At 33.5% G+C, this 23,121-nt stretch overlaps 4 protein-coding genes across 12 annotated transcripts in view; 1 reads left to right on the top strand and 3 right to left on the bottom strand.

Moving 5' to 3' along the window:
- Positions 1–3,502, top strand: part of LOC107999930 (myosin heavy chain, muscle) — a 43,937-nt gene extending 40,435 nt beyond the window's left edge. Inside the window, exons 24-27 of the mRNA XM_062079036.1 lie at positions 33–428; positions 509–853; positions 928–1,176; positions 2,537–3,502. Of these exons, the coding sequence (XP_061935020.1) occupies positions 33–428; positions 509–853; positions 928–1,176; positions 2,537–2,620 (1,074 nt within the window). The 3' untranslated portion in view covers positions 2,621–3,502. The remainder of the gene's footprint in view (positions 1–32; positions 429–508; positions 854–927; positions 1,177–2,536) is intronic.
- Positions 3,503–3,571: 69 nt separating this feature from the next.
- Positions 3,572–6,669, bottom strand: LOC107993980 (cytochrome b5-related protein-like). Of its 2 annotated transcripts, none has more exons than XM_062079032.1 (6): positions 6,383–6,669; positions 5,283–5,534; positions 4,779–5,046; positions 4,402–4,693; positions 4,113–4,328; positions 3,572–3,946 (listed from the first exon to the last, which is right to left on the bottom strand). In XM_062079032.1, the coding sequence occupies exons 2-6, from the start codon at positions 5,511–5,513 to the stop codon at positions 3,670–3,672; spliced, it is 1,284 nt and encodes a 427-aa protein (XP_061935016.1). In that variant the 5' UTR covers positions 5,514–5,534; positions 6,383–6,669; the 3' UTR covers positions 3,572–3,669. The 2 variants fall into 2 exon arrangements, with proteins under 2 accessions (XP_061935016.1, XP_061935017.1); XM_062079033.1 differs by having other exon boundaries at positions 5,283–5,530; positions 6,383–6,649.
- A 1,650-nt stretch (positions 6,670–8,319) lies between these two features.
- LOC107999978 (protein yellow) lies at positions 8,320–17,173 on the bottom strand. Of its 2 annotated transcripts, none has more exons than XM_017060054.3 (6): positions 17,076–17,173; positions 11,253–11,579; positions 10,598–11,010; positions 10,315–10,492; positions 10,035–10,246; positions 8,320–9,602 (listed from the first exon to the last, which is right to left on the bottom strand). In XM_017060054.3, the coding sequence occupies exons 2-6, from the start codon at positions 11,536–11,538 to the stop codon at positions 9,330–9,332; spliced, it is 1,362 nt and encodes a 453-aa protein (XP_016915543.1). In that variant the 5' UTR covers positions 11,539–11,579; positions 17,076–17,173; the 3' UTR covers positions 8,320–9,329. The 2 variants fall into 2 exon arrangements, with proteins under 2 accessions (XP_016915543.1, XP_016915542.1); XM_017060053.3 differs by lacking the exon at positions 17,076–17,173 and adding an exon at positions 12,392–14,457.
- LOC107999979 (BUB3-interacting and GLEBS motif-containing protein ZNF207) overlaps positions 14,833–23,121 on the bottom strand; it is a 15,364-nt gene continuing 7,075 nt past the window's right edge. For 2 of the 7 annotated variants that reach the window (XM_062079031.1, XM_062079029.1), the window contains one exon: positions 16,457–20,730. Coding sequence is in view for 1 of the 7 variants with exons in the window: in XM_062079029.1 (XP_061935013.1) it covers positions 20,621–20,730 (110 nt within the window). In the remaining 6 variants the exon portion in view is untranslated. Of the gene's footprint in view, positions 14,955–16,456; positions 20,731–23,121 lie in introns of those variants that run through there. The other 5 variants (XR_009831041.1, XR_009831043.1, XR_009831042.1 and 2 more) reach the window with 5 other exon arrangements.

Below are 23,121 nucleotides of genomic sequence, written 5' to 3'. Positions count from 1 at the left end.
GCGACGATGATTATAATGGTAATAATTCGCAGGGTAAAGCCGAGGCGTTGCGCATGAAGAAGAAACTGGAGGCGGACATCAACGAGTTGGAGATCGCTCTGGATCACGCGAACAAGGCGAACGCCGAGGCTCAGAAGAACATAAAGAGATACCAGCAGCAGTTGAAGGATGTCCAGACGGCGCTGGAGGAGGAGCAAAGGGCGCGCGACGAGGCGAGGGAATTGCTCGGGATTTCGGAACGCCGGGCGAACGCTCTCCAGAACGAGCTCGAGGAGAGCCGTACCCTTCTCGAGCAAGCGGATCGCGGGCGTCGCCAGGCTGAACAAGAGTTGGCCGATTGCCACGAGCAGTTGAACGAATTGGGCGCCCAGAACGCCTCTATCTCCGCAGCCAAGAGGAAACTCGAGGCCGAACTTCAAACCCTGCACGTGAGTATTATCCTCCTTTTATTCTCTCTCTCTCTCTTGCCTCCCCTTCCTCCACGTTCACGACATTCGTTTCTTTCCAGTCCGATTTGGACGAGTTGTTGAACGAGGCGAAGAACTCCGAGGAGAAAGCGAAGAAAGCGATGGTGGACGCCGCGAGATTGGCCGACGAGCTTCGAGCCGAGCAGGATCACGCCCAGACCCAGGAGAAACTCCGCAAAGCGCTCGAGACCCAGATCAAGGAGCTTCAGGTACGCTTGGACGAGGCCGAGGCGAACGCTTTGAAAGGTGGTAAGAAGGCGATCCAGAAATTGGAGCAACGCGTCCGCGAATTGGAGAACGAACTCGACGGAGAGCAGAGGAGACACGCCGATGCCCAGAAGAATCTCCGCAAATCCGAACGTCGCATCAAGGAGCTTAGCTTCCAGGTAAGTATATACACTGTGATCGATCCTCTTTTCATCGAGATCATTGCGTTTCATCTATGTAAAACGTTTTGCAGGCCGACGAAGATCGCAAGAACCACGAGCGTATGCAAGATTTGGTCGACAAGCTGCAGCAGAAGATCAAGACGTACAAGAGGCAGATCGAAGAAGCGGAAGAGATCGCCGCTCTGAATCTCGCGAAATTCCGCAAGGCGCAACAGGAGCTGGAGGAGGCGGAGGAAAGGGCGGACCTTGCCGAGCAGGCGATCACCAAGTTCCGTACCAAGGGACGCGGAGGAAGTGCCGCGCGTGGACTGAGCCCAGCGGTAAGCTCGTATTAATAGCTCGGCCCCTCGCATCGAATTCGTCCTTTCTGTCTTATCTCTTTGACTTGGAGAGTTGCTTTATCTCTTATCGAGAACGAAAGGCAAAAGGAGTTAGAATATTCTCCTCCCCGAATTGTTCGAAATAATGTAAACTTGCAATTAGTTTTGTGTATACGAGAGCAAGTTTCAAGGAAAGAGGTATCTGAATAAAGATTATTGTCGAGAGAGAAAAACGATGATTCGTGCGTCGTCGTTTCGTAGAGATCGATGAACGAAAACGTGCGGCGTTTGAAGAGAGGAGATTAATTAATCGAAAAATCTGTGTGTCCCTGTATAGCCCCAACAGAAGGCCCGTAAGGCGCCCTCCGCATTGGAGTAAAGAGCATCGCGCCGGTCCATGTAAGTCTGTGCACGTGTCATAAGCACGTGTGTGTGGTGTCGAAAAGTGAAGAGAGACAGACAAAAAAAAAAAAATACAAGATAATAATTCTTCAACAAAAAAGAAAAATAATATCACATACTTTCCGAATCCCCGACCGAATCGGTCAATGTCTTCTATTTTTTTCTTTTTTTTTTTTTTTGAACCTGTGTGAAACGCTGATAACACCACTTCAAGGGGCGCAACACCTTTTAAAGTATGAAGCTTGATCCCTTAATCGTTGATTAACGTTGTGCATTACCTTATCCCAACAACAAATCGTGTTGATTGGTTGACCGAACCGGATTCCATAGAATTTAGAAAACACGAATCATTGCTTGGCATTGATCATAGAGTTAGTTAAATGTTTAGTACGCGTGAATAAATCAATTTGTCTACGTATGTTTTTTCTTCTTTCACTTCACAAACACGATATATATGTATATACGCCATCGATCACTTTTTTTTTCTTTTCTCTCGTCCAACCGAATATAGACGGAGAAAATGATCCATTAAAGATAAGTAACGAGAGAGGTATCACGACCCTCGATCGATCGATAATTTCCCATTGTTGTTTATCGTTTGTAACACACGGATCGATGATCCGCGATTACATAAATACGCAATTTTTCACGATGAAAAAGGACACAAAGAGAACGTGTCGCTAAAACATTTCTAAAATTGTTTTTTTCTTTTTTCACCACGTGTATCGTGTAAAACGTGTAAAATCCCGATTAAAAAGGAAAGATGGGATCAAGACGATTCTCTTCCTCCTTTTTTCCTATTTTTTTTTTTTTTTTTTGAAAAGAAAAGAAGAAAAACGTATAGATTTTGTGGTTGCAAAAGGAGATATATCACAGAGATATATTACTTGATCCCATCGTTATTATCCCCCTCGAAAACGAAGTGACGTTAAAACGTTTCTTTTCTTTTTCTTTCCAGCCTCATCGACCTGCGTTCAAACCCCAATTGGATGGTTCCGCATTCCCGCCACGCTTCGACCTGCAGCCCGATGGTGAACTGTAAAAATCTCTATCTGCGACCAAATATTGTATTTTTGTTAGAAAACACATTATCGCAACAGCTTAACGAACGAAGGAATTAATCGCAATCGGCGAACTTTCATCGTGTCTCATCTCATTCGAATAACTCATCCCATTATCTTCATACCTACGCATACCTTGTTGTTCGCGTTGTTCGGTAGAATACGGAAAGAATGTCGTCGCGATACCCACGCTTGGTCACCTTGCCAGTTTCGAGAAATAAAAGAAGAAGAAAGAAAGAAAGAAAGAAAGAAAAAAACGGTATATGAAAAATATTTTTGCTCGTTTTAAACGTTTTTAGCGTATATATATTTATTTATATACGATGTATATGCAAGCAAGTACTATTATTAAGAAGATCGATGTTGGGAAAAGAAAAAAAAAATGGGTGGTGATATAAGTGGAGGAGAAGGAGAAATGACTTCACCACTCGCGCTGACGGTCGAGGAAAGAGAGAATGAAAGAAAAGAGTGAGTGGGAGAGCAAGAGAAAGAAAGAGAGAGAGGAAGGATACGAGCGGCCGAAATGCAACGCGATTGATCGAAAGTCGAGAAACGTTAACACGTTAATACGTGGCATACTGGCATACGCGCGTATCAAGCGGACGAATCGATAAATGGAAATGATATACGCGTTAAAAAAAAAACGAAACGCGAGATTATTAGAAAAAAAAAAGAAAAAAAAGATGATAAAAAAATTTAACGCTAGTCACGGATTTGAACGGCAGCGCGCAATTATTATTATTATAATACGTGTCATCGAAATGATAATCCTATCCTATAAACTTAATTGTAATTTATAAAGAGAGCCGAAGTATGTATTTATTAATAAATAAATAAGCAATAAATAAAATTAAGAACGAAAAGAAGCAAAGTTTCGTTTGATTCGTTTGATGATAATAGCGTTAAAAAAAAAAAAAAAAGAAATCACACACTCCGATTCTTACTTATTATATTATATACTTCTTAACTCGTGTTACATATTCACACGATATATCGAAACGATTATTTTGAAATACTTTTCTCGTCCTTTCTATCTGAAATTCTTCTTCAGTTTCTTACGTGCCAATTGTTTAAATTGTCCTTTGATGAGTTCCCATTGAGTGAATTTTTCGATACCGATCCCGAATTCCTTGCAAGTTTGTTCAAAAGCGTTCACGCAAAGTGGCAAGTAAGAATGATCGACCGTTGGTAAAAGGTGATGAAGACCGTGTAAACCGAAATTCGTCAGTACCAAAAAATCGGAATCGTCGATCACCTTTCGTTCCCTCACAGCATCCAATTCCAGCACACCCCAGTCATAATCGTCTCTAAAAAATAGAAAGAAGGACGATCTTTCGATTTTTTGAGGCAGGATAAACATAAGATTGATTCAAAATTTTAAAGAAAAAAACTCGTTAAAAATGAATCTTTTCTTTTTAAAGAAAATAATATTCGGATTCTCAAAATGCAAAACAATTTTCGATATAAACGAACCTGTATATATCACCATCGTGAAAGATATCAGGATGATGATGAGCTGCGTTGAAACCGATTATGGAGAATATAAAACTAGTTGCCATTATGATCAATAACCACAGTTTCACAGCCGTGAAGAAATTTGGTGTGAAGAATGACATTAAAACGGGTAGGAAAAAAGGTATCGCGTCTCTTATTTCGAACGTTTTATATTCGAAAAATACGGAATAATATCTGAAACGAATAAATAAATTTTCGATTTGTCACGATATGCTATTTAATATACATATATAATAAAATAACAAACCTTTTGATCGCTTGTTCGTAAAATACCAAAGCCCAAATAATAGGACTCATGAGTTGACTCACGAAAGTCATCGCTAAAGATTTTTTCGGATCTGGTAACCAATGAATAAAAGGCTCGAACGCGTATATCTCGTAGTCCCATAGAGTATTGGGATACATGTGATGGCTCATCGCGTGCGTTATTCGCCAATCCTTCGATGACATCGTACTCAAGTCGAAATAATACATTCGAAAGTTATCCTTCATGTGAAGATAATTGTGGCCGCTTATAGCGGTCCATGCGAGGAGAATCCCTGAAAGTATAAATCTTTATCGATTAACGGCGTTACGTTTTACGAGCTTTTCTCGGAGAAAAATATCGGAAATATTTTTACCAACCGGTAAACACGATCATTAGATAAGATTGGGTGTACGCTGTTAGGATGCTGAATATTAAAGAAGAAGTGAAAAGAAAATCTGCGATTAAATTCGTTTTTGTGGACGGCTGATGGAAATTCACATCCTTCAAAGCTTCCAATGCCCGTCTTTTGAACGTAGAAAAGAAACCATTTGGCTCGAATGTTAATGGCAGTTTTCGTGGTACAACAGCCTCCCTTATGAAATATTTTGGAAGAAGTTTTGTGGCTTTGTCGGTCAAATGATGCGTCTGTAAAAAGCGCGAATAACAATCGAGTCCAATTTTCGAATTAGATTTCGAATTATTCTCGAACATTTCAGTTTCAGAACATTGCCGTTTAAATTTCGATCTATTTGTTCTTTTTAAACGAATCACCGTTTACACGAAGCGACCAGAGAACGATCAAAAAAATGGAGAAAATTTCTTTCATTTCGATAATTCGACGATCTTTAATTCAATGATTAATAATAAATGATAAATTATACCTGAAAAAGTTCGGTAATATCGGTACCCTTGGTAAGGCGGATCCATTCAGCGCCTCCTGGATGAAATTTTGCGAACCCTTCCAAATCGTATAAGCTATTTCCAATCCTCCACAAATCTTCCGCGCCATCTACTTGCCTTCTTCCTTCCAAATAAGCGTAGCCTGTTTTAACTTTAGCCTCCCTTCCGGGAAAATTTTCAAAACCTGGTATCGAACTTTCGCTTTTCCCCATGGTATCGTTTTTCTCACCTTTCTAAAAAAAAAATGCGTGATATTTAAATTATTTACCAATAATTTATACAAAAAAAAATTTTATTTCATTCCATCAATGAAAATGGTATGCATATGTTTTAAAATTATTTATTATGTACAAATTATTTTTTAATGAATTTATCCTTCGTCGACAGATAATTTAAAAAATCGTAATACGTAATGAGAAAATAAATTGTATCGATTTGAATTTATATTAAAATGTACGTTTTTAATCGAAAATTATGGAAATATTTGAAATAGTATTAGCGATTGCAACGAAGATATATTGTTGTTATTCGAATTTCAAATTATCTTCTTTAATGAAAACGAATGTATCATTAAAAAAATTTTCATATCGAATAAAATAAACGTCGGTTAATCGTTTTCGTAAATTAAAATTCTATTCAATCGATTTTTTGAAAAATTCAAAATATATTTTGAATTTTTTTTTCTTCGATGAATCACACTTTTTCGTGCATTTCCTTTTTTTTTTTTTTTTTATTTTCCAAAAAAATTAATATTAAAACGATAAATGCCCCGATAATATATATTTTCATAAATTACCATCCGATATTTTTATTTTTCTTTTCCATGATTTATGTTACGTAGCGATCGTGTTATTTGAAAAATTGTATTAAAATATTTACAATTATTATCCCTTATTAGCGTTATATTTCTAAAAAAAATGTTTTATGCAATCTCATGAATAAAATTAATGGAAAAAACATAAATAACATAATCATTAATTCGCGCATTGAATAATGTTTTAAAAAATGAATATTTAATTGTATTTAATCTCGTAATTTATAATATGTTATTGTTTTCATAAATTAAAATTCGTTATCATACCAAGAATAATATTAATTGTGCCTAGATGTTCCTCCTATGGAAATATCTCGTAGAGAAAGATATTCGTAATTGATGCTGCTATATCTATTCCCAATTTTCGATATTGAAACGATAACGATAGTTATTATTAGAAACGATATTTATTCGATCTCGTGAAAGATATAAATATAAATAGGTATGCAAAAACTATTTTCTAACATTGATTAAAACTAAAACTCGTATTCCATATCGTACTGCTTTTAATGAAACTTTGAAAAGTAAACTTCTTCTTTCTTATATATATATCTTATACATATATACGCATGTAAAACAAACATTTACTGGTCAGAATCTAAATGAACTAGCACTTTGACCTTAAAGTATGATAATAACTGAGATGATAAATTAATGACACGTTATTGTAAAACTGTTTCTCTTTATCGAGAAAAATTACATGCAAATTATAGATTGATTTATTATTTTACTGAATTAAGTTTTTTTCCAATATATTTTTATTCTTTTAAAATTTATATTATTTAATTATCTTTTATTTTTTAGATGTAAAATATTCCAAGACAAATTTTTATACGCAAATAATTCTATAAGATAAGCCTTAGATAATGAATTAAACGAATACGCAATAAAAAATTACTCGGCTTTTTTAATAGATCTCAGACTTTTGCCATTTTATTTATATTTAATCCATAGTTAATGCAACACTATGTTTTCATGTTTTCGATATAAATAATATAATATAATTTCCTAATTATATTCTTCTTCGTTACTTGTTTACGAAAATCTTATGTAACAATCAATCGATAAAATAAATATTTAATTAATCGATATTTAGTGAAAAATCAGAATTATCGGCATCGAAAAGTACGATAATTCTTCTATTACTAAATAATAAATTTCGAAAAAATTCATTTCTATCCAAATTATATTATATATAAATTATAAAAATAAAATTGGATTAAATATAAGTAAGTATAGTATGATTTAATTATCATGAGTCGAAAAAAAAAAAGAAGAAGGTTCCAAAATATAAAATATAACTTGCGTATATTTATTAATTTTCAAAATCTTTGCCTACTATGTTACATGTATATTGAATTCTTTCTATACATATGTCAGTGGTGTGATTATTTAGTTTCTATAAATACATGGGATTACAGTCATGTATGACGCAAAATGTATGAATTAATATTAGTATTTGGAGTTACTTGTTAGTTATTCAAATAATAACCACATAGTTATATCATAGTTTTGAAACATTTTGAATGTCAGTCACTGTATATAAAAATAATTAATAAGTGTCAGTTGCATATTAAATAGTATTCGATGTGTAAAAAATTTTCAACGATATCTCAAAAATTAATAAAAACTCGTAATTAAAATTTTATATCGAGATCTTACTTTCTTAAAATTTCGATTCAATATAGATTGTATGTTACTATAAAGTTTTTCAATTGATTTATATATATATATATAGGTCAAGTGTGATATTATTTTTTTTATACGAGAATAAATTGAAAAAAGAAATTAAGATATGAATTGAAAAAGAATGAACAAATTTAAAGATAGCTATTATTGAGAAATAATGTAATTATAACATAAATATAAAAAAAAGTAATGCAAAAAAAACAATGCTAGCAAAAACTTGTGAAATCATATTATTATTAATGGTAAAGAAGAATAGAGATACAGAAAGAATTAACCATCAGTTCCATCTCTCGAGTATCGAAGACATAAACATATGTAGAATAGGATCAGCGCTATCTCTCTTCTTTTATTTGAAATCTCTAAAGAAAGTTAAAAAAAAAATGTTGATTTTGTATTTTTTATCTATCTTCCCTTATTTTTTTTTCAATACATTCCTCGATATATATATTATTAACTTATTTTCTGAATAAAATTTTAACTAAAAAGTCTTTGATTCAATTTTTACACAATGCAAGTATATGTACATGATATTTTTTATTAAAGTCCAATATATTATATACATATATTTATCTAAATCAGATATTATAATTATTTCAATATCTGAATCATTTTATATGTAACTAATAATCAGTCGTCTATTCGTTCAAGTTTCTTTTCACAATCGTCAAATAACATATACCATCGAAAAAAAATTCAATAATTTTTTTTTTTGCAATCCGATATAATTTTATAAATCTTTTCAAGATTGGAAAGAAACTCGATTATGCGCGTTATTGACAAAAATAACATCTCGATTCTCATCTCTTCCTGTTCACACGAAAGCATATTCACAATGTTCGAGACATATTCTCGGCGTTTCAAGAAATTTAGAAATGCTTGAATCCGAATACTTGGTTCGAAAATTTCAGGATTCTCTGGAATTTCGAAGAATCGAATAATTTTGAGACTTTTTCGAAATTTTCGAATCACGTGACATACTATATTTTTTTACGTACCTCTAAGAAATTGTTACATTATTACTAAGATCTTGTTAATCCTTTCAACACGGCATTGTATTTCTTATACAAATGAATAATATTTTTTGATGATTATTGCGATGAAATTAAAAATTTTCTATAAATATTTTTTCTTTTTTCAATCATCTTTGGGATAACGTATGTCCCAATAATGTTTTATAAATTATTTTTATTTCAATTATTGGATGAAATCACTTTTTTCCATTCCAACTATATTTTAGGAACAATAAAAGAAAATATATTTTTACCTAATGATGTCAATCAATATATACATATAGACATAATATATATTCATCGCATTGATATAAAGTAAATTGCATACTTTTGACAATATCTTGCTTTATTTTCAATGCTATTTATGAGCATTAGGATAACTATTATATTTATATACTCTACTTTGCCGACTGTACAAATTATCCTAAGATTAAACTTGGAAATAATTTTGAAAAATATATGAAATACAAATACATTTAGTCGTGATTGAAAGGATTTAAATTAAGTAAAATTTTTCAAATAGACGTTCTCGCGAGAAGAACTAAGGCAATTGCGAATACGAGAATCGATCGAATTTCGTTCGTGCAACTAGAATTTTCAAACATTTCCGGAGGAACGGCAGTCGTCAGATAATTTTCCGATGGATTCGTGGAACAAACAGTGTCTCTTATAGCCTCTTTGGCGGATCCCATAAGAATTCTAAAATTATAATCTTCGGGATCCAAACGTGCATACATGAAGGTAGGCAAACGATCCGAGAGTACCCAAATATTTCCATTTTGATCGATCTGAAATAGAGAAGATGGTGTTAGAAATATATTAAAAATATATGTATATTAGGGGAAAAAATAAGTAATAAAAGCGATAGATATTTGACATTATTAAAAACTAGCGATAGGGGGATTTTTAGTAACTTTATTAGCCAATATATTAGATTGAAATTACTTCTGGTAAAAATTTAATACAGTGTTTATTTCATTCGTCGCTTTTACGATTCAAAGTATTTTTGAAATCTACGATTAACTCTTGGATAACGAGTTTTAAACGAGTTTTTACATAATTAATCATCGCGTGACGCAAAGATTGCTCGATCGATCTAGAATTTTTTTATCGGAAAAAAGATCGGGATATTGATCAATTCTCTCTCTCTATATATATATACAGACATATATATATATATTTTATCAAGGTTTAAAGAAGTGAGAAACGTATTTTATTACCTTTAAATCGTTAGGAAAAACCATCGTAATACTGTTTTGATAAATAAAGCCTTGTTGGTGAAGCGTGAACGTATTTCGAGGTTTCCAACACGCAATAGCGTTTAAATTGGTTAACGCGTAGAAAAGAACTCCGGTGTTCGGGTCCAAGAAGCTGACGCTGCTCTGACCATTATGTCCGCGAGACCCAAGAGCCCGAAATTCTTTGAAGTTGTCTGAAAGCCAAAAACGAAACGGATAGATCACGATGTATTGGATACGATATTAAAATAGATAGATTTACCTGGAGAATTGGCGCGTTCAGGATCTCTCAATATCTTGGTACTAACCGAATATTCCATGGTGCTGGAAAGTGGATGGAAATACATCACGCTGTATCCATCGTTAGATGGCGCGATGCTCATACCGAACAAACCGTCGGTCCAATGGAACGAAATTCCCGACACGTTGAATTCCTCGCTCTTAAAAATTGAGAAAAAAAATAAAAGAATAGGAGAAGAGAGGGGAACGAGATAAAAAGTGTAAAGACAAAAAGCGAAGAAAAGACGATAAGAAACGATGCTAACTTGCGGATCGGGTTGAAAGAAGCGATGCTTGACGAGCCATGATTTTCTCGACTTCCACGAGTAGACCACCAGTCCGGGACCACCCAGATCGCCCAGATAAGCGAAGGTATCCTCGCAGGAGTAATCTTCGAGCGCGATATTCGCGAAAAGAGAATCGTGCGTTTTTTGATCCTCGGGGATAACGAATTTTCGTAGCAATCGGTCGTTTTTTAAATCGTATACGAGCAACGCGGGCGGCGCCTCTTGTTCCGGATTTTGCAAAATATCTGTAAATCCAGTATCGAGGACCCACAATCTTTCGCATCGATCCACTCGGATTCGAAACGGCGAAATGATCTCCGGCACGCTTCCAGCCTCGTATTGATGCGCCTCGAAAGAAGGATAAGGTATCAGAGTAGGAGATTCCCGTGTATCTGAAACGTATCCATATTTTTATCTCTCTCTCTCTCTCTCTCTCTCTCTCTCTCTCTCTCTCTCTCTCTCTCTCTCTCTCTCTCTCTCTCTCTCTCTCTCTCTCTCTCTCTCTCTCTCTCTCTCTCTCTCTCTCTCTCTCTCTCTCTCTCTCTCTCTTTCTCTCTCTCTCTCTGACTGAAATTGATTCTACCATATCGATATCAAAAATGATCGGTAGAACTTTATTATTGTTATTATTCACCATTTACGTAAAAGTAATTCAAACTGGCAACGACACCGCGCCTCCATCTCGGCACAGTGACAAATATCCTGGTGCTCGTAATCTCGAGGCCAAGGGGAAGGTTGTCCTCCTGTTTGTATCCTGGGAAGAGAAGTTTGGTTTCGTTGTTCGGCCATTCGTAATCGAGCTGTTTCCATTGGAAGATCACGCGAAGTTTATCCTCGTCGCCAGCGACGATCGTGGTCCAGAGGTGGATTTGAAGCAAGATATTGAAAAGGTGGAGAGTCGATCCGACTCGCATTTTCATTTCCTGATTCTATCTAACGGTTAACCACTCCCACGTTGATACTACAAATTAACATTATCGATAAATTAATCGTTATCGTGGCAATTTATCTACGAATTTAAAATCAAAATCTAATATCTGTTGTAGAAAAAAAAAAGTGCGATTTAGCGTTAATTATTTTCTATTATTTCAATTTTTTTCCCCGTTTTCCTTGACACTTTTCTAAATTACGTTTAGATATTATCGATACTACGTTTAGAAATTCGTTATAATAATTTAAAAAAATATATACATATACGTATATATTCGATTAAATTTTGTTCGGTAACTTGAGTACATACATATTTATTTCGAAAGTAATACTTTTTTAAAGAATACGATAATGCAATGCAAAGAGACAAAAATTAGTCTTGCAATGCAATCGTACTTTCTATCGCACGTTACTCGCACGTTAATAACAATCACACACCGCGATAAAGTGGGTCGACAAATATTTTAAATAATACACGTCCTTATTTCGAATTATTTTGAAAAATGATTTTTCACCTTTTGATAAATCTTAAATACATATATATTTTATTATGATTAATTTTTTTTTCGACTACCATATTTCAATAATGAACAATTGTCTTCTTAGATCAATTTTTACAAACGTATATAAAAAAAACGTGACGAAACGCGGGATGCAAAAATTGGAAATTATTTCAATACGAATTTATTCACTCTCCCGAATTTATTTAGTCGAATTTCTAAATAAACACGCGATACGGTTGAAAAAAACTGTTGAAGGTCAAAAGTATATCCCTTGAAATAAGTTTCACCCGGATGCAAGAGAAACGCGAAACATTAATTATTATCTAAATTACTTATTTACCGAACGCTCGGTCAACTCGGTAGTAATTCGAACAGTGTTTGGACAACACTCGACTCGACTTTCATCGACCGAGTAAGAGTTCGGGTCGAGAGGAATCGCGTTCACGAGAGATGGAAACGCGAAAGAAAGCAAGTAGTATACTATCGCGACGAGAACACGCGACAAACTGAGAATTCGTCTGGTCTGGGAATTACGTTCTCCTGTAGAGAATACCGTTTGGATACCGTTCAAGGCTTTGGCGATCCGCTCGACAGACTTGTTGAAATACCACGATTCATCGTTCCCTTGTGTTAATCCATCGCGTGGTTGTTGGTAGTGAAAAGGAGCGATGAACCAACTACGTTACAGCGAGATATGTTCGTAAACGGGAATCGTTTGTTTATTTCATCGCGAGTAACGATAAAAAACGTGAAAGTATCGAATTTCCAGTAGAAAGGTGTTATTTCGGTTCAAATTCTAATCAGAATCGAAATTTATCTTAAAGACAGGAGAAATTTAATCTAAGTGGCGGGAGGGGGAGAAAAAACGCATTTTCTTTTCGATCGATAAAAAAAAATGTACGAAAGATAATTAAAGACAATTATATAAACGCGGAGATCTCGAGTAGAAAGGATTTATATTGATCTGGAAAAAGTTGTACTGCACCCGTTAACGAATATAATAAGAAAGAGATATAGTGGATTTCCCACGGGGAACAAAGGGGGAAAAAAAAAGAAGAAGTATAATACGAAACGAAAGATCCAAGTGTGAAAGAAAATTTAATTGTAAACTGATTTATCGCCGGGTTAGTTCACTTCCCTTTGACGTAAATTCCAAGTGAAAGTCCTTAGAACGGTTGAACTCAAGATTGTATGCAAAGCATCTTCGTACACAATTGCTCTTCTCCGTGAGACTTTTCTGTTATTTGTGTTACGATCAGACGTCGATTAACGTACCCACGCTCTTTCGTTCTACTCACGAATAATCGTGTTTCTTAATATATATATATACACGCGAAACGAATTCCCCAATTTTATGGCGTAATTCCCTCTACGATACATCAATCGATATATGTAAAAAAAATCATCTTTAAATAAAATTATTTACTTTTTACGATCGATAAAGTAGTTTCTTGAATAAACGAGCTACTACTTGTACTACTATTTTTGTCACATCGACAAAACGTGATGATAAGCGAACCGGTAACGATTGATGCAACGATTTGATGCAAACGATTATTAACTAGGAAGAATCTAGGAAAGGAAAATTCGTTCGAACAACTAATATTTCGAAACAAAATATTACGTAAATTTACTATCCGTTGAAAAGAAACTTTAACATTAATTAATAATAATAGATGCAACTGTGACTCGTGCAACATGCATTTTTATATCCTTTTAAATAACGCACTCGTTCTCCAATACAGATCCCTTTTAACAGGTTTGGTTAGATATCGTGCGCGAGCCAACCGTTGCGCTATTCCGAGGTCGATTGAATACTCCATATTTATATATATATATATGTATATATATATATATACATACACACACGCGCGTACATACATACAGTCTGCTTTCACTTTCGCGATCGTTTACACCGTAGATGCTTTTATATTATCCTCTTTTTAACGCCACAATGAAAATCATTTTCTAACGCTATTTTTATCGTTGTTGAATCGCGTTATCAAATTTATCGTAAGGATACCGGTTTTCTTCGAATCAAAGCGTGCCAATTGTTAATTAAAAGCGGTTTTCTTTTTTTTAAGCGAAATCATAAAATTTAAATTTCTCTGCAATCTATCGATGCACGAACTTATTAGCGATTATTTCGATTCTCTTAATTTGCGTATATTATATTTTTTTTTAAACAATTATTTATGATTATAATTACGTCGCACGTATCTTTCGAATCAATTTATATTTTATCGTTCATAAAATCATGCACGACCCGACAATTTAGATTAAATTCATTTCTCGATCGAATTTTTAAGATTCGAATCTTCGATCAATAAAATTTAATATACATATCTCTGAATCTGAATCAAAAAGTTTAATGAATTTAATTCGAATTCTACCATATATTATAAAATAGACACAAAATAATTTTTTCACGGTCTGATCTCGCAAGGGAATTAATCGAATCGAGTTTTTCTTTATAAAAAAAAACATGGTTGACCGTTGTTGCTGTTTCGACAATAGAAACAATCCGATCCCTGTTGTTCGTTCAACGACTCGTCTAAAAATACCCGTCTGTGTAACTGTAAACTTTTTCCAAGGTATGAAAAAGGAGAGATAAATTTTCAAGAGGCGAGAGATAAAAAATGAAAAGGGACGCATTCACGCGATTGAAATCATCGATTTCTCTGGTATTTGGAAAAACGAATAATTTAAAACTATATCCATAGGAAGAATTAATATAAAGAAAACGTGGATGATGATCTCAATCGTGATACAGCGTGATCATTGCGTTATCAAACAATTTATCATTTATTGAACGTTTGAACGAGATACAGGTGCAATGTGCCACCTATTCCTCTCTATTTTTCTTCGACAATATCAGTCCATTCTATCGCAGGCGCAGTCGGCTGAAAACAACAATGCTGTAGAAGAGTAGAGAGACTACTGCTAAAATTTCTATAAGCGGTCCGTGCAGGGGAAAAAAAAGTGCAACCTAAAAATTCGATATTTCGATATATATATATATATATATCCATCGTAAAAATTGACAACAAAGAAGAAGAAAAAAAATATATATATATCGCAAATATACATGTATAAGAGAGAAACTCGATGGAAAACGTGTTCGTATTCCCGAAATCGTTTCTGTTCGAATTTCGAAAGACGCGATCGCTCCCCGTTTCATCGGAACCGATGAAAAATATATAAGATTTGGCGATGATAAATATTATCAGAAAAAAGAAAAAAGATAAATAAAAAAAAAGGGAGGAGGGGGAATAACGAGAAAAGGCGAATAACATTTCGTATCGTATTTTGAAGGTAGCACTTAATTTCCTGTGCTTAGAGCCGCTGTTATATTAAAGATATTAGAATGATAAAGAGCCACCGTGTTACCGGTTCTTCGAGCAAAGCGATCCCCACGAGCGAATCGTGCATCCGCTGTCACCAAATGGAAAGACATTATTAGCATAAAAAGGAACAGGATAATGAAGGAATTTTTGCGCAACGTAAGATACAGATGTATCGATATACACACAGAGCCAGCTAAGCATTCTACGAACGATCGAATTGTCGAACGAGAGAGAGAGAGAGAGAGAGAGAGAGAGAAAAAGAGAGAGAAAAATAGAGAGAAAGAAATACAACTGTACATAACTGTATATAACATAATAATATAAATAATCGAAACGTAGTTGTGAAAAAATATATATATATATGTATATATATACGAGAAGAAAGAAATCGTTCTCGTTCCAACATTTCGAACGATCGAATCAGTTAACACGATTTACCCACGACTCATTATCGATTACGATTGATATTGTTTCTCGGTCCAGCCACGCGTCCACGCAGCCAAGGTCATGATATTTCCCAATCTATTTTGCTTTTAACTTACCAATTGCTTCTTTTTTTTTTTTTTTCTCTCATAAACTAAAATTTGTGACTTTTAGTACAACTCGAGTATCCTTTCAAACGTTTTGAAAGATACGCGATTGTGTGTGTGGAAAAAAAAAAATTAAGGCGAGCGCGATGTAACATAATCGAGCGAAACAACGCGAAACAATTGGGAATACAACAACTACCTCGACTTTAGGACGGTAGGTCCAAACAATCGCCTGCCTTCAGGCAAGGGACCGATAAGGTCCAACAGCAGTCAGAGCTGTGATTGGTTGAAACAATATGTGGCTGTCGCCCGCCATTCTGGGAGAAAATTCATCTTTTCAAAATTTTTCTTTGCTTTTTTTTCTCTTTTTTCTTTGCCGAGTAAAGAAAAGATAAATAAGATTAGAAAAAAAAAGACGAAGAGCGACGAGACGGACTTCTTAAAAAGAAGGAAGATAGAAGATTGACGACGTTCGAAAAAGAATTCATTAAAGGCGAGAGTTCCCAGAACGGCAGACTATGCCCAATCTTTCGGACTTTCCACAGAACGTCTTTATTCGGAACAAGTTGATAATGTGACACTCAATAAATAACAGAACTTCTACATGTCCAATTCTGTGATCAGATTGTCCTGCCGAATCTGAGAACGAAAGGAAAGCGCGGTCGAGAAACAATGTCTGGCCAAGCGGCGTATCTTGGCAGGCCTCGAAGCGATTCGAAGAGACGAGAAGCGTCCCTCGTGATTCCCGCGTGAAATTCAATCGAAAGTATTTTATATAACACGACGGTTGCACGAGTCACCTTTGATCCCTCGAGATAAAACGGCTCGAAAGACACGATTCGGAAAGACAACCCCTGAAAATGAAGTATATTTATAACGATGCGTAGTTTTTTTTTTGTTTGTTTTTTCTTTTTTTTTTTTTAAGGTACGTACACGTGGTTTTGCGCCGCGGTTATGCGCCGTTTCGTTCATTTTTTTTTCTCGAAATAATGATCAAAGTCGAGAGAAAGAATAGACAAACAGGGTGCCTACTGAGGTGAACCTTGAGGAAGTGAAAGAAAATTAATAACGAATTCGTACTTTGATGATCAAACAGGTGAATTACATGTTTGTACAATTCATAATTTCTATTATATTGTCAACGTACAGTAAGCGGACAATATCTCATGGCTTAAGTTTGCAGCCTCCTCTTGCACCGTCTTCGCCACACTTTCGCAATACGTTTACGTGCCGATTTCCGTTACTCTGAAAGCATGAAACGTATGAAAAGTTCAAGCTTTTGCGATTATATTATTGCCATTTTATCGAGATTAAAATCTTGATAAATAATGATTCGATCACTCCCTCCCACCTACGAAACACTAATCTCATAATATAATAACATTTCTTTTTTTTTTCTTCTTTTCTCGTTTCATAATTTATCGCAGGTTATCGTTGTGTAATGTGATCGCGATATGTTTTTACGAGTTATTAAATCTTTTCTTTTTCTTTTTTTTTTTCCTTTTCCTTTTTTTTTTTTCTCTCTTTACAGATTTCGTTTTCCTATCAATAGACACCCTGAAGAAATAATAAAACGATAAAAGAGAAAATAAAGGATCAATCAATGGAGAAGATTGAAGAGAGGAAACAGGAAGTTTCCGATGAAGTCAAATTTCCGATCCGATCGTAGAGGATTTGGTATTTATTACAACAAACTTAACAGAACTTATAAACTATTAAACGATATATTTTTTTCGATATATATCCCAATACGAATCGTGACAAATCATTTGCATAATATATATATATATATATACATGCATACATATATACATGTATATGTATATATATATATATATATATATTTATAAATAATATCACCATATACTTTACGACCGGAACGTGAATAATTTGGCATAGGATAATGTAAAGAAAACGGCGTGAGTCGAGTGTAGAGAGAGCTGATATCGATTTTCCTGAGCACCCTCCGTACTTACCACTCACTCATGCGTTGCCAACACGTTTCTTGCAAAGAAATAGGGCTTCGCAGATCGAATCGATCACATCTACTTTTCGACCAATAAATTGAACCGTCTTATTTAAATGCATCTTTTAACGTATTCGATTAAAATAATTCGTACCGTCCACGGAAGCAAATATTTTCTACTTCATCGATCCGTTTCTAAATTCTAATTCTAATATATATATATATTATATTATTCGTTTGTCTTTCGTTCTAATTAATTAATTGTAATGATGATATGTAATTTACAATTTATAAGAAAAAAAAAAGAAAAGAGAAAAATTGGGAAAAAAAACAAAAAGGAAATATGACTTCATATCGAAGAAAGGCCTATAAATTTTTCGCATTGTTCGTTCACAAGCGTTGTTTAGAAGAAGAGAAATTAAGAAAAACATAAATGAATAATCAATAACTATTTTATAAAATGTCAGAAAACGTGGACGTACAAAATTGTAAATTAACATTGTTGTTTCTTGTAAAATCTTTTTAAAAGCGTATCGGGTGAGATGCATTTAATAAAGAGAACATTGAAACATTTTTATCGATATAATAAAAGGAAAAACTCGTTTAATTAAATGAAATAGATATCTTAATGATAAAATTGAATCAAATTGAATCAAACAAAATTTTTTCGTTTTCCTTTTCGTTTTCAATTTTATTCTTATATCTTTAATAAAAATTATTTTCGTTCCGATAATTTGCTACAAAAAACAAACTTTACGAATAAAATATGCTATAGATGTCACACAGCTTGCAAATTATTTTTACTATTATTAACGATAAAAAGAATTATTTTAAAAATTCTACGAATGAATTTATACGAACTGTGATATTTGCGAAAATCTTTATGTAAAATAATTATCTATCACTATTATATATCTACGTACTATCTAGAAATTTGTTTTTTTTTTTTTTTTGCAAAATTATTCAAATGTCTTTTTTTTAATGAAATATAACGAAACAAATAAATGTGAACATTTGTTTAATAAAATATATCTATCGATAATATTAAAATTTCGAGGAAAAGATTTTCTTAAAAAAAAAAAAAAAAAATAGATTTTATACGCAATAATGATTCCACCTTAAATACGAGCGATTTTTATTTTTAAAATATCTTTTATATCGTTAACAATGGGAAAAAAATAATTCAAATATGCAAGCTAGATGTGATAATATACGCGCATATAACGCGCCGTATATTACAGAAATCTTCGCATCTTCCTCTTCGTTTCCGTAAACATGTCGAAAACGAGAATCTTTTAATAATTTATCTTATCAACGAGTGAAATGCGAAAAAAAAAACATATACACAAGAGGAAAGATATATAAAAATACGTGGCGAAAAGTAAATCGACTCGATCTGGAATGTTAACAAAATAAAAGTTGTGACAAACTAACCTGAGGCGACAGAATGTTCACGCTGCAGCTTGAATATAAACTTTTTTTTTTATTTTTGATGACTTGATTACTTTGAAAAAAAAAGAGGAAATAAAACACAGAGATCGAAATCAAAAAGTGGAAAAAATTAAAATTTGTATAATGTTTAATATATATTATTATACGGTATTTTATATGATGTGTGTGTGTGTATATATATATATATATATACATACATACATACATGTATATATATGTGTATATATATATATATATATATATATAAGAGAGAGAAAAAATTTCGTCGTTTGTTGAGCTGCAGTGTGAAATGCCACCTTTCCGCGATCGCGTCTCTCCAAGAGAACACTGGTGCAGAGACTGAGAAACAGCGCGTGGAAACGGTCTACCGTAAAAATAAAAGGACAACCGAAAAATCGGAAAAATCGTATATAGAAGTTTCTTCTACTCAGACACATTCAGCCGAAAGATATGAAACACACCTTCCAGAGCTGATTTCGTGATTCGTTTATCACGATGAGCAACGTAAAAAAAAAAAAAAATTGCAACAATACAATTTTTGTATTAGTAGCGTACGAATTCTCTACGCGAAAGCTTTCGTGCTCATTAACAGCCATTAACAACATAATACCACCATCCTTTTCAGTAACTACAATTTCAATACCAGGTACTCTTATATAACGTAACAACAAATATATCCATAGAAAAGGTAAATCAAAACCCGAAGGATCAAAATCACCTTGTTTTCGTTTTTTAGGCAAACAACAAAATTGTTTTTACAACAAAAAAAAAAAAATATTTCGTTGCTCACCTGGGACTTCAGACTCCTTCGGGAAGAAGTTAGTGTCGTCGCGCTGATATCGCGCGATCGCGCGCCACGCGTGGAAGAAAAGGGAATTAATAGAATTGGACTTATTCGATATCTTATTACCGAAGGCAGAAAAATCGAGGGGAAAGAGGGGTGGCTGGGTGGCGAGGTGGCGGGGGAGAGAAGGACGACCGACCGTTTCCACTGCACCTGGTAAACCCTCTCAGGCACTGACGTGATGTGTGTTTTGCAATGATATTATAAAAAAAAAACAAAGATTTTTGCTAACTTCGTGTAAACTTCGTAGGAGAGGATGCGTCAAGTGCAGCCGCGGCCGATCAACAATGCGTGCCCACGCGAGCTAACATGTTTTACGCGTGCTTTTTCTCTCCTCTTCTTGTCAATCAGGTCCGGACCCTAATCAAATTTAGGGGCGGGCCCAGAGCACGAAGTGCAGTGGCGGGGTGGGCCCGTCCATAGGAGGTGATCATCTGAAGCGTGGATGCATCATCGGAGCCAACATTGGTGCACCGGGGAAACCCATTGGAGCTGCGAATGCCGGATGCATTGCTCCCGGTGGCAAAGCTCCTATCATACCTGTAAAAGACGTACGGTACTCTGAATTCCGAATATATCGATACACGTGCGATCTTTCTTTCCCATCTTTCTTAAATCTTTTTTATAACAACATTTTCATGTTTTCAACGGTCTGTAAATAATCTTATGTACTTACGTCGCCAGAGTACTCATCAAATGTAAAATATCAAATTACGTGTACGTCTCGAATGCACGCGTTGCTTCCCCCACCCTTTCATCTTTTCTCTCCCTCTCTCCCTTCCCTTCCCCTCCCCTCTCCCCTCATTTGTCTTGCTCACATTCGACTCGCATCAATTTCATACTTTTCTTCTTTTTTTTTTTGGAGATTGCGCATCGTTCGGTAGAAAAGTATATCTCGAAAAATAATTGTGGAATTTTGAAAGAAATTTTTTTGGAAAACCATTGATCATTGTTTCCCACTCCCCCTCCCATTTAAAATATTACGATTTCTTTCAATTCCGTATTAATTTAGAGAGAATACTTGTTCTTCTGAACGGGAAGTTGTCTGACAGCCGATCGATGGCATTTCCTCATATAACATTCAGAAGAGGAATGATTTCTTTTCGTACCTTTGATTAAATCCTTTATAATTAAATCCAATAAAATAACGCTATTGAATATATATATATAACGCTCTAATTATATATTATTTATCTATATTAATCTTCATCTATTCTAAATATGTTGAAATAATAGATTTTTCGAATCGATATTTGGAAATCAAATCGAATTTTCAAAAAATAAAATGGAATATAAAAACATAAAAAGAAAGAAAGAAAATATCGGCTTTAAAAGCAGATTATTGGGTCATTTCATAAATAATATCGTTTTAAGAAGTCCAGTTTTAATTTTAAGATAACGATACTTATTTTTTTATATATTTAATAAATGATAATAAAAATTATCACCAATAAAATAATGGACAAATTAATCAATAATAATATGTAATAAACCCATCATATGCGATTCGCTTATTTCGTTCGTTGCAAAACATAATTTTTAAATGTTCAATTTTTTCAATTTGTTAATAATTATACAACATTGAAATTGTGAACATGTTTTAAGATAATATTTTATATTAGTAAGATAAATAAGAAAAGGGGAAAATTTTTTAAAAATAGATTTAAAAAATTTCTTGAAAAAGTCTTCGAAAAGAGTTTAATCTTTAACGAACGTGTATTATTTCTGATGTGACATAAAGTATCGTATAGATTAAATAATATTCCAATCTACAACATTAACGACCGATAAGGATTAATTATATTATCCGACTATTTATAATTATAAATTTATATTATTATTATTATTATTTTTACATTAAAATTAGGCTTCTAAAACGAAATATTAATAGGAATGACTTAGTAGCATTGATCTTAAATCATCTATTTACTTTAATAATGCGTTCTGTATCGATACGATGAAATGAAACAGTCTTCCTAGGACTACGTTATACCCATACGAATTTATTATTGGCAATCCACCTACGTTTATCTATGCGAATGATCAAACTATATGAGAAATTGAGTTCAACATGCAATGTGCCGCATATACAATGCAACTCACAACAAACTCACAAAAGTGATACCACGCAAAACCTCACACCATACATAAGAAATCTATTTAAGTTTATTAAAATTATAATTTTTATTATTTGAGCGAATCGCTCGGCTGCCAACCGATCTTCCAAAACACTGCTCCAAAAGAGCTTTTATAAATATAAAAATAAAACTTAATTTCTATTCTAAGCTTATATATGATCTTTCCAAATTATTTGTTAAATTCAAAGGATTTTAATAATGTATAAAACTTTACTTGTTGTTTGTAAAATTATTTTCATACTATTTAAATATTTTAAGTTTATTAAATATTTATTTAAATTCGAATCTCTTTTTAAGAAATGTTACTCATTTTTTTATAATATGGCACTGATTAATAATTATTGTTAATGAATATAATTTCGAACGAATTTTAATCAATAATAATCCCCCCTTATTCGTCAATATTAAATTAAATATATAATATGTATTATTTGCTATTATGATGTATATACGATATATATATATGTAGCATATGTGTTATACTATTATAGTTATATGTATATAATTATATATGTATGAGTAACATGAAATTAGTTACTTACTGTGAATTGATTTCAAATATTTAAAATTGTTTGTGTAACACAAAAGCTAGGCTATGGTGTGAGGGAGATACATTACGTTCGTTCTCGTTGTAAATTTTTTGTTATAATAGAACTTACAATAATAATAAAAATAGTGGTGAAAATAAATGATCCCTTCTCTCTTTTCCTTTTGAAAAGAAAATATTTTCTTAATAATTCAAGTTCATATTTTGGTAATTTTTCTAAAAAAAAATGTGGTATTAAAAAATAAA

The sequence above is a fragment of the Apis cerana genome, linkage group LG8, assembly GCF_029169275.1.
Source record: "Apis cerana isolate GH-2021 linkage group LG8, AcerK_1.0, whole genome shotgun sequence".
NCBI lineage: Eukaryota > Metazoa > Arthropoda > Insecta > Hymenoptera > Apidae > Apis > Apis cerana.
The sequence above is the reverse complement of the archived record's forward strand: the minus strand, read 5'-3'. Positions and strand labels throughout refer to the sequence as shown.

What these genes read in the sequence shown, in the direction of transcription:
- LOC107999978 (XM_017060054.3), bottom strand. Translation starts at nt 11,538, where the DNA reads ATGAAAATGCGAGTCGGATCGACTCTCCACCTTTTCAATATCTTGCTT. An exon ending in GAATTACTTTTACGTAAATG is followed by an intron (nt 11,011 to 11,252) that starts GTGAATAATAAC and finishes GATACGTTTCAG; the next exon opens with ATACACGGGAATCTCCTACT. An exon ending in TGAACGCGCCAATTCTCCAG is followed by an intron (nt 10,247 to 10,314) that starts GTAAATCTATCT and finishes TTTGGCTTTCAG; the next exon opens with ACAACTTCAAAGAATTTCGG.
- LOC107993980 (XM_062079032.1), bottom strand. Translation starts at nt 5,513, where the DNA reads ATGGGGAAAAGCGAAAGTTCGATACCAGGTTTTGAAAATTTTCCCGGA. An exon ending in ATATTACCGAACTTTTTCAG is followed by an intron (nt 5,047 to 5,282) that starts GTATAATTTATC and finishes CGCTTTTTACAG; the next exon opens with ACGCATCATTTGACCGACAA. An exon ending in CACGATGGTGATATATACAG is followed by an intron (nt 3,947 to 4,112) that starts GTTCGTTTATAT and finishes TCTATTTTTTAG; the next exon opens with AGACGATTATGACTGGGGTG.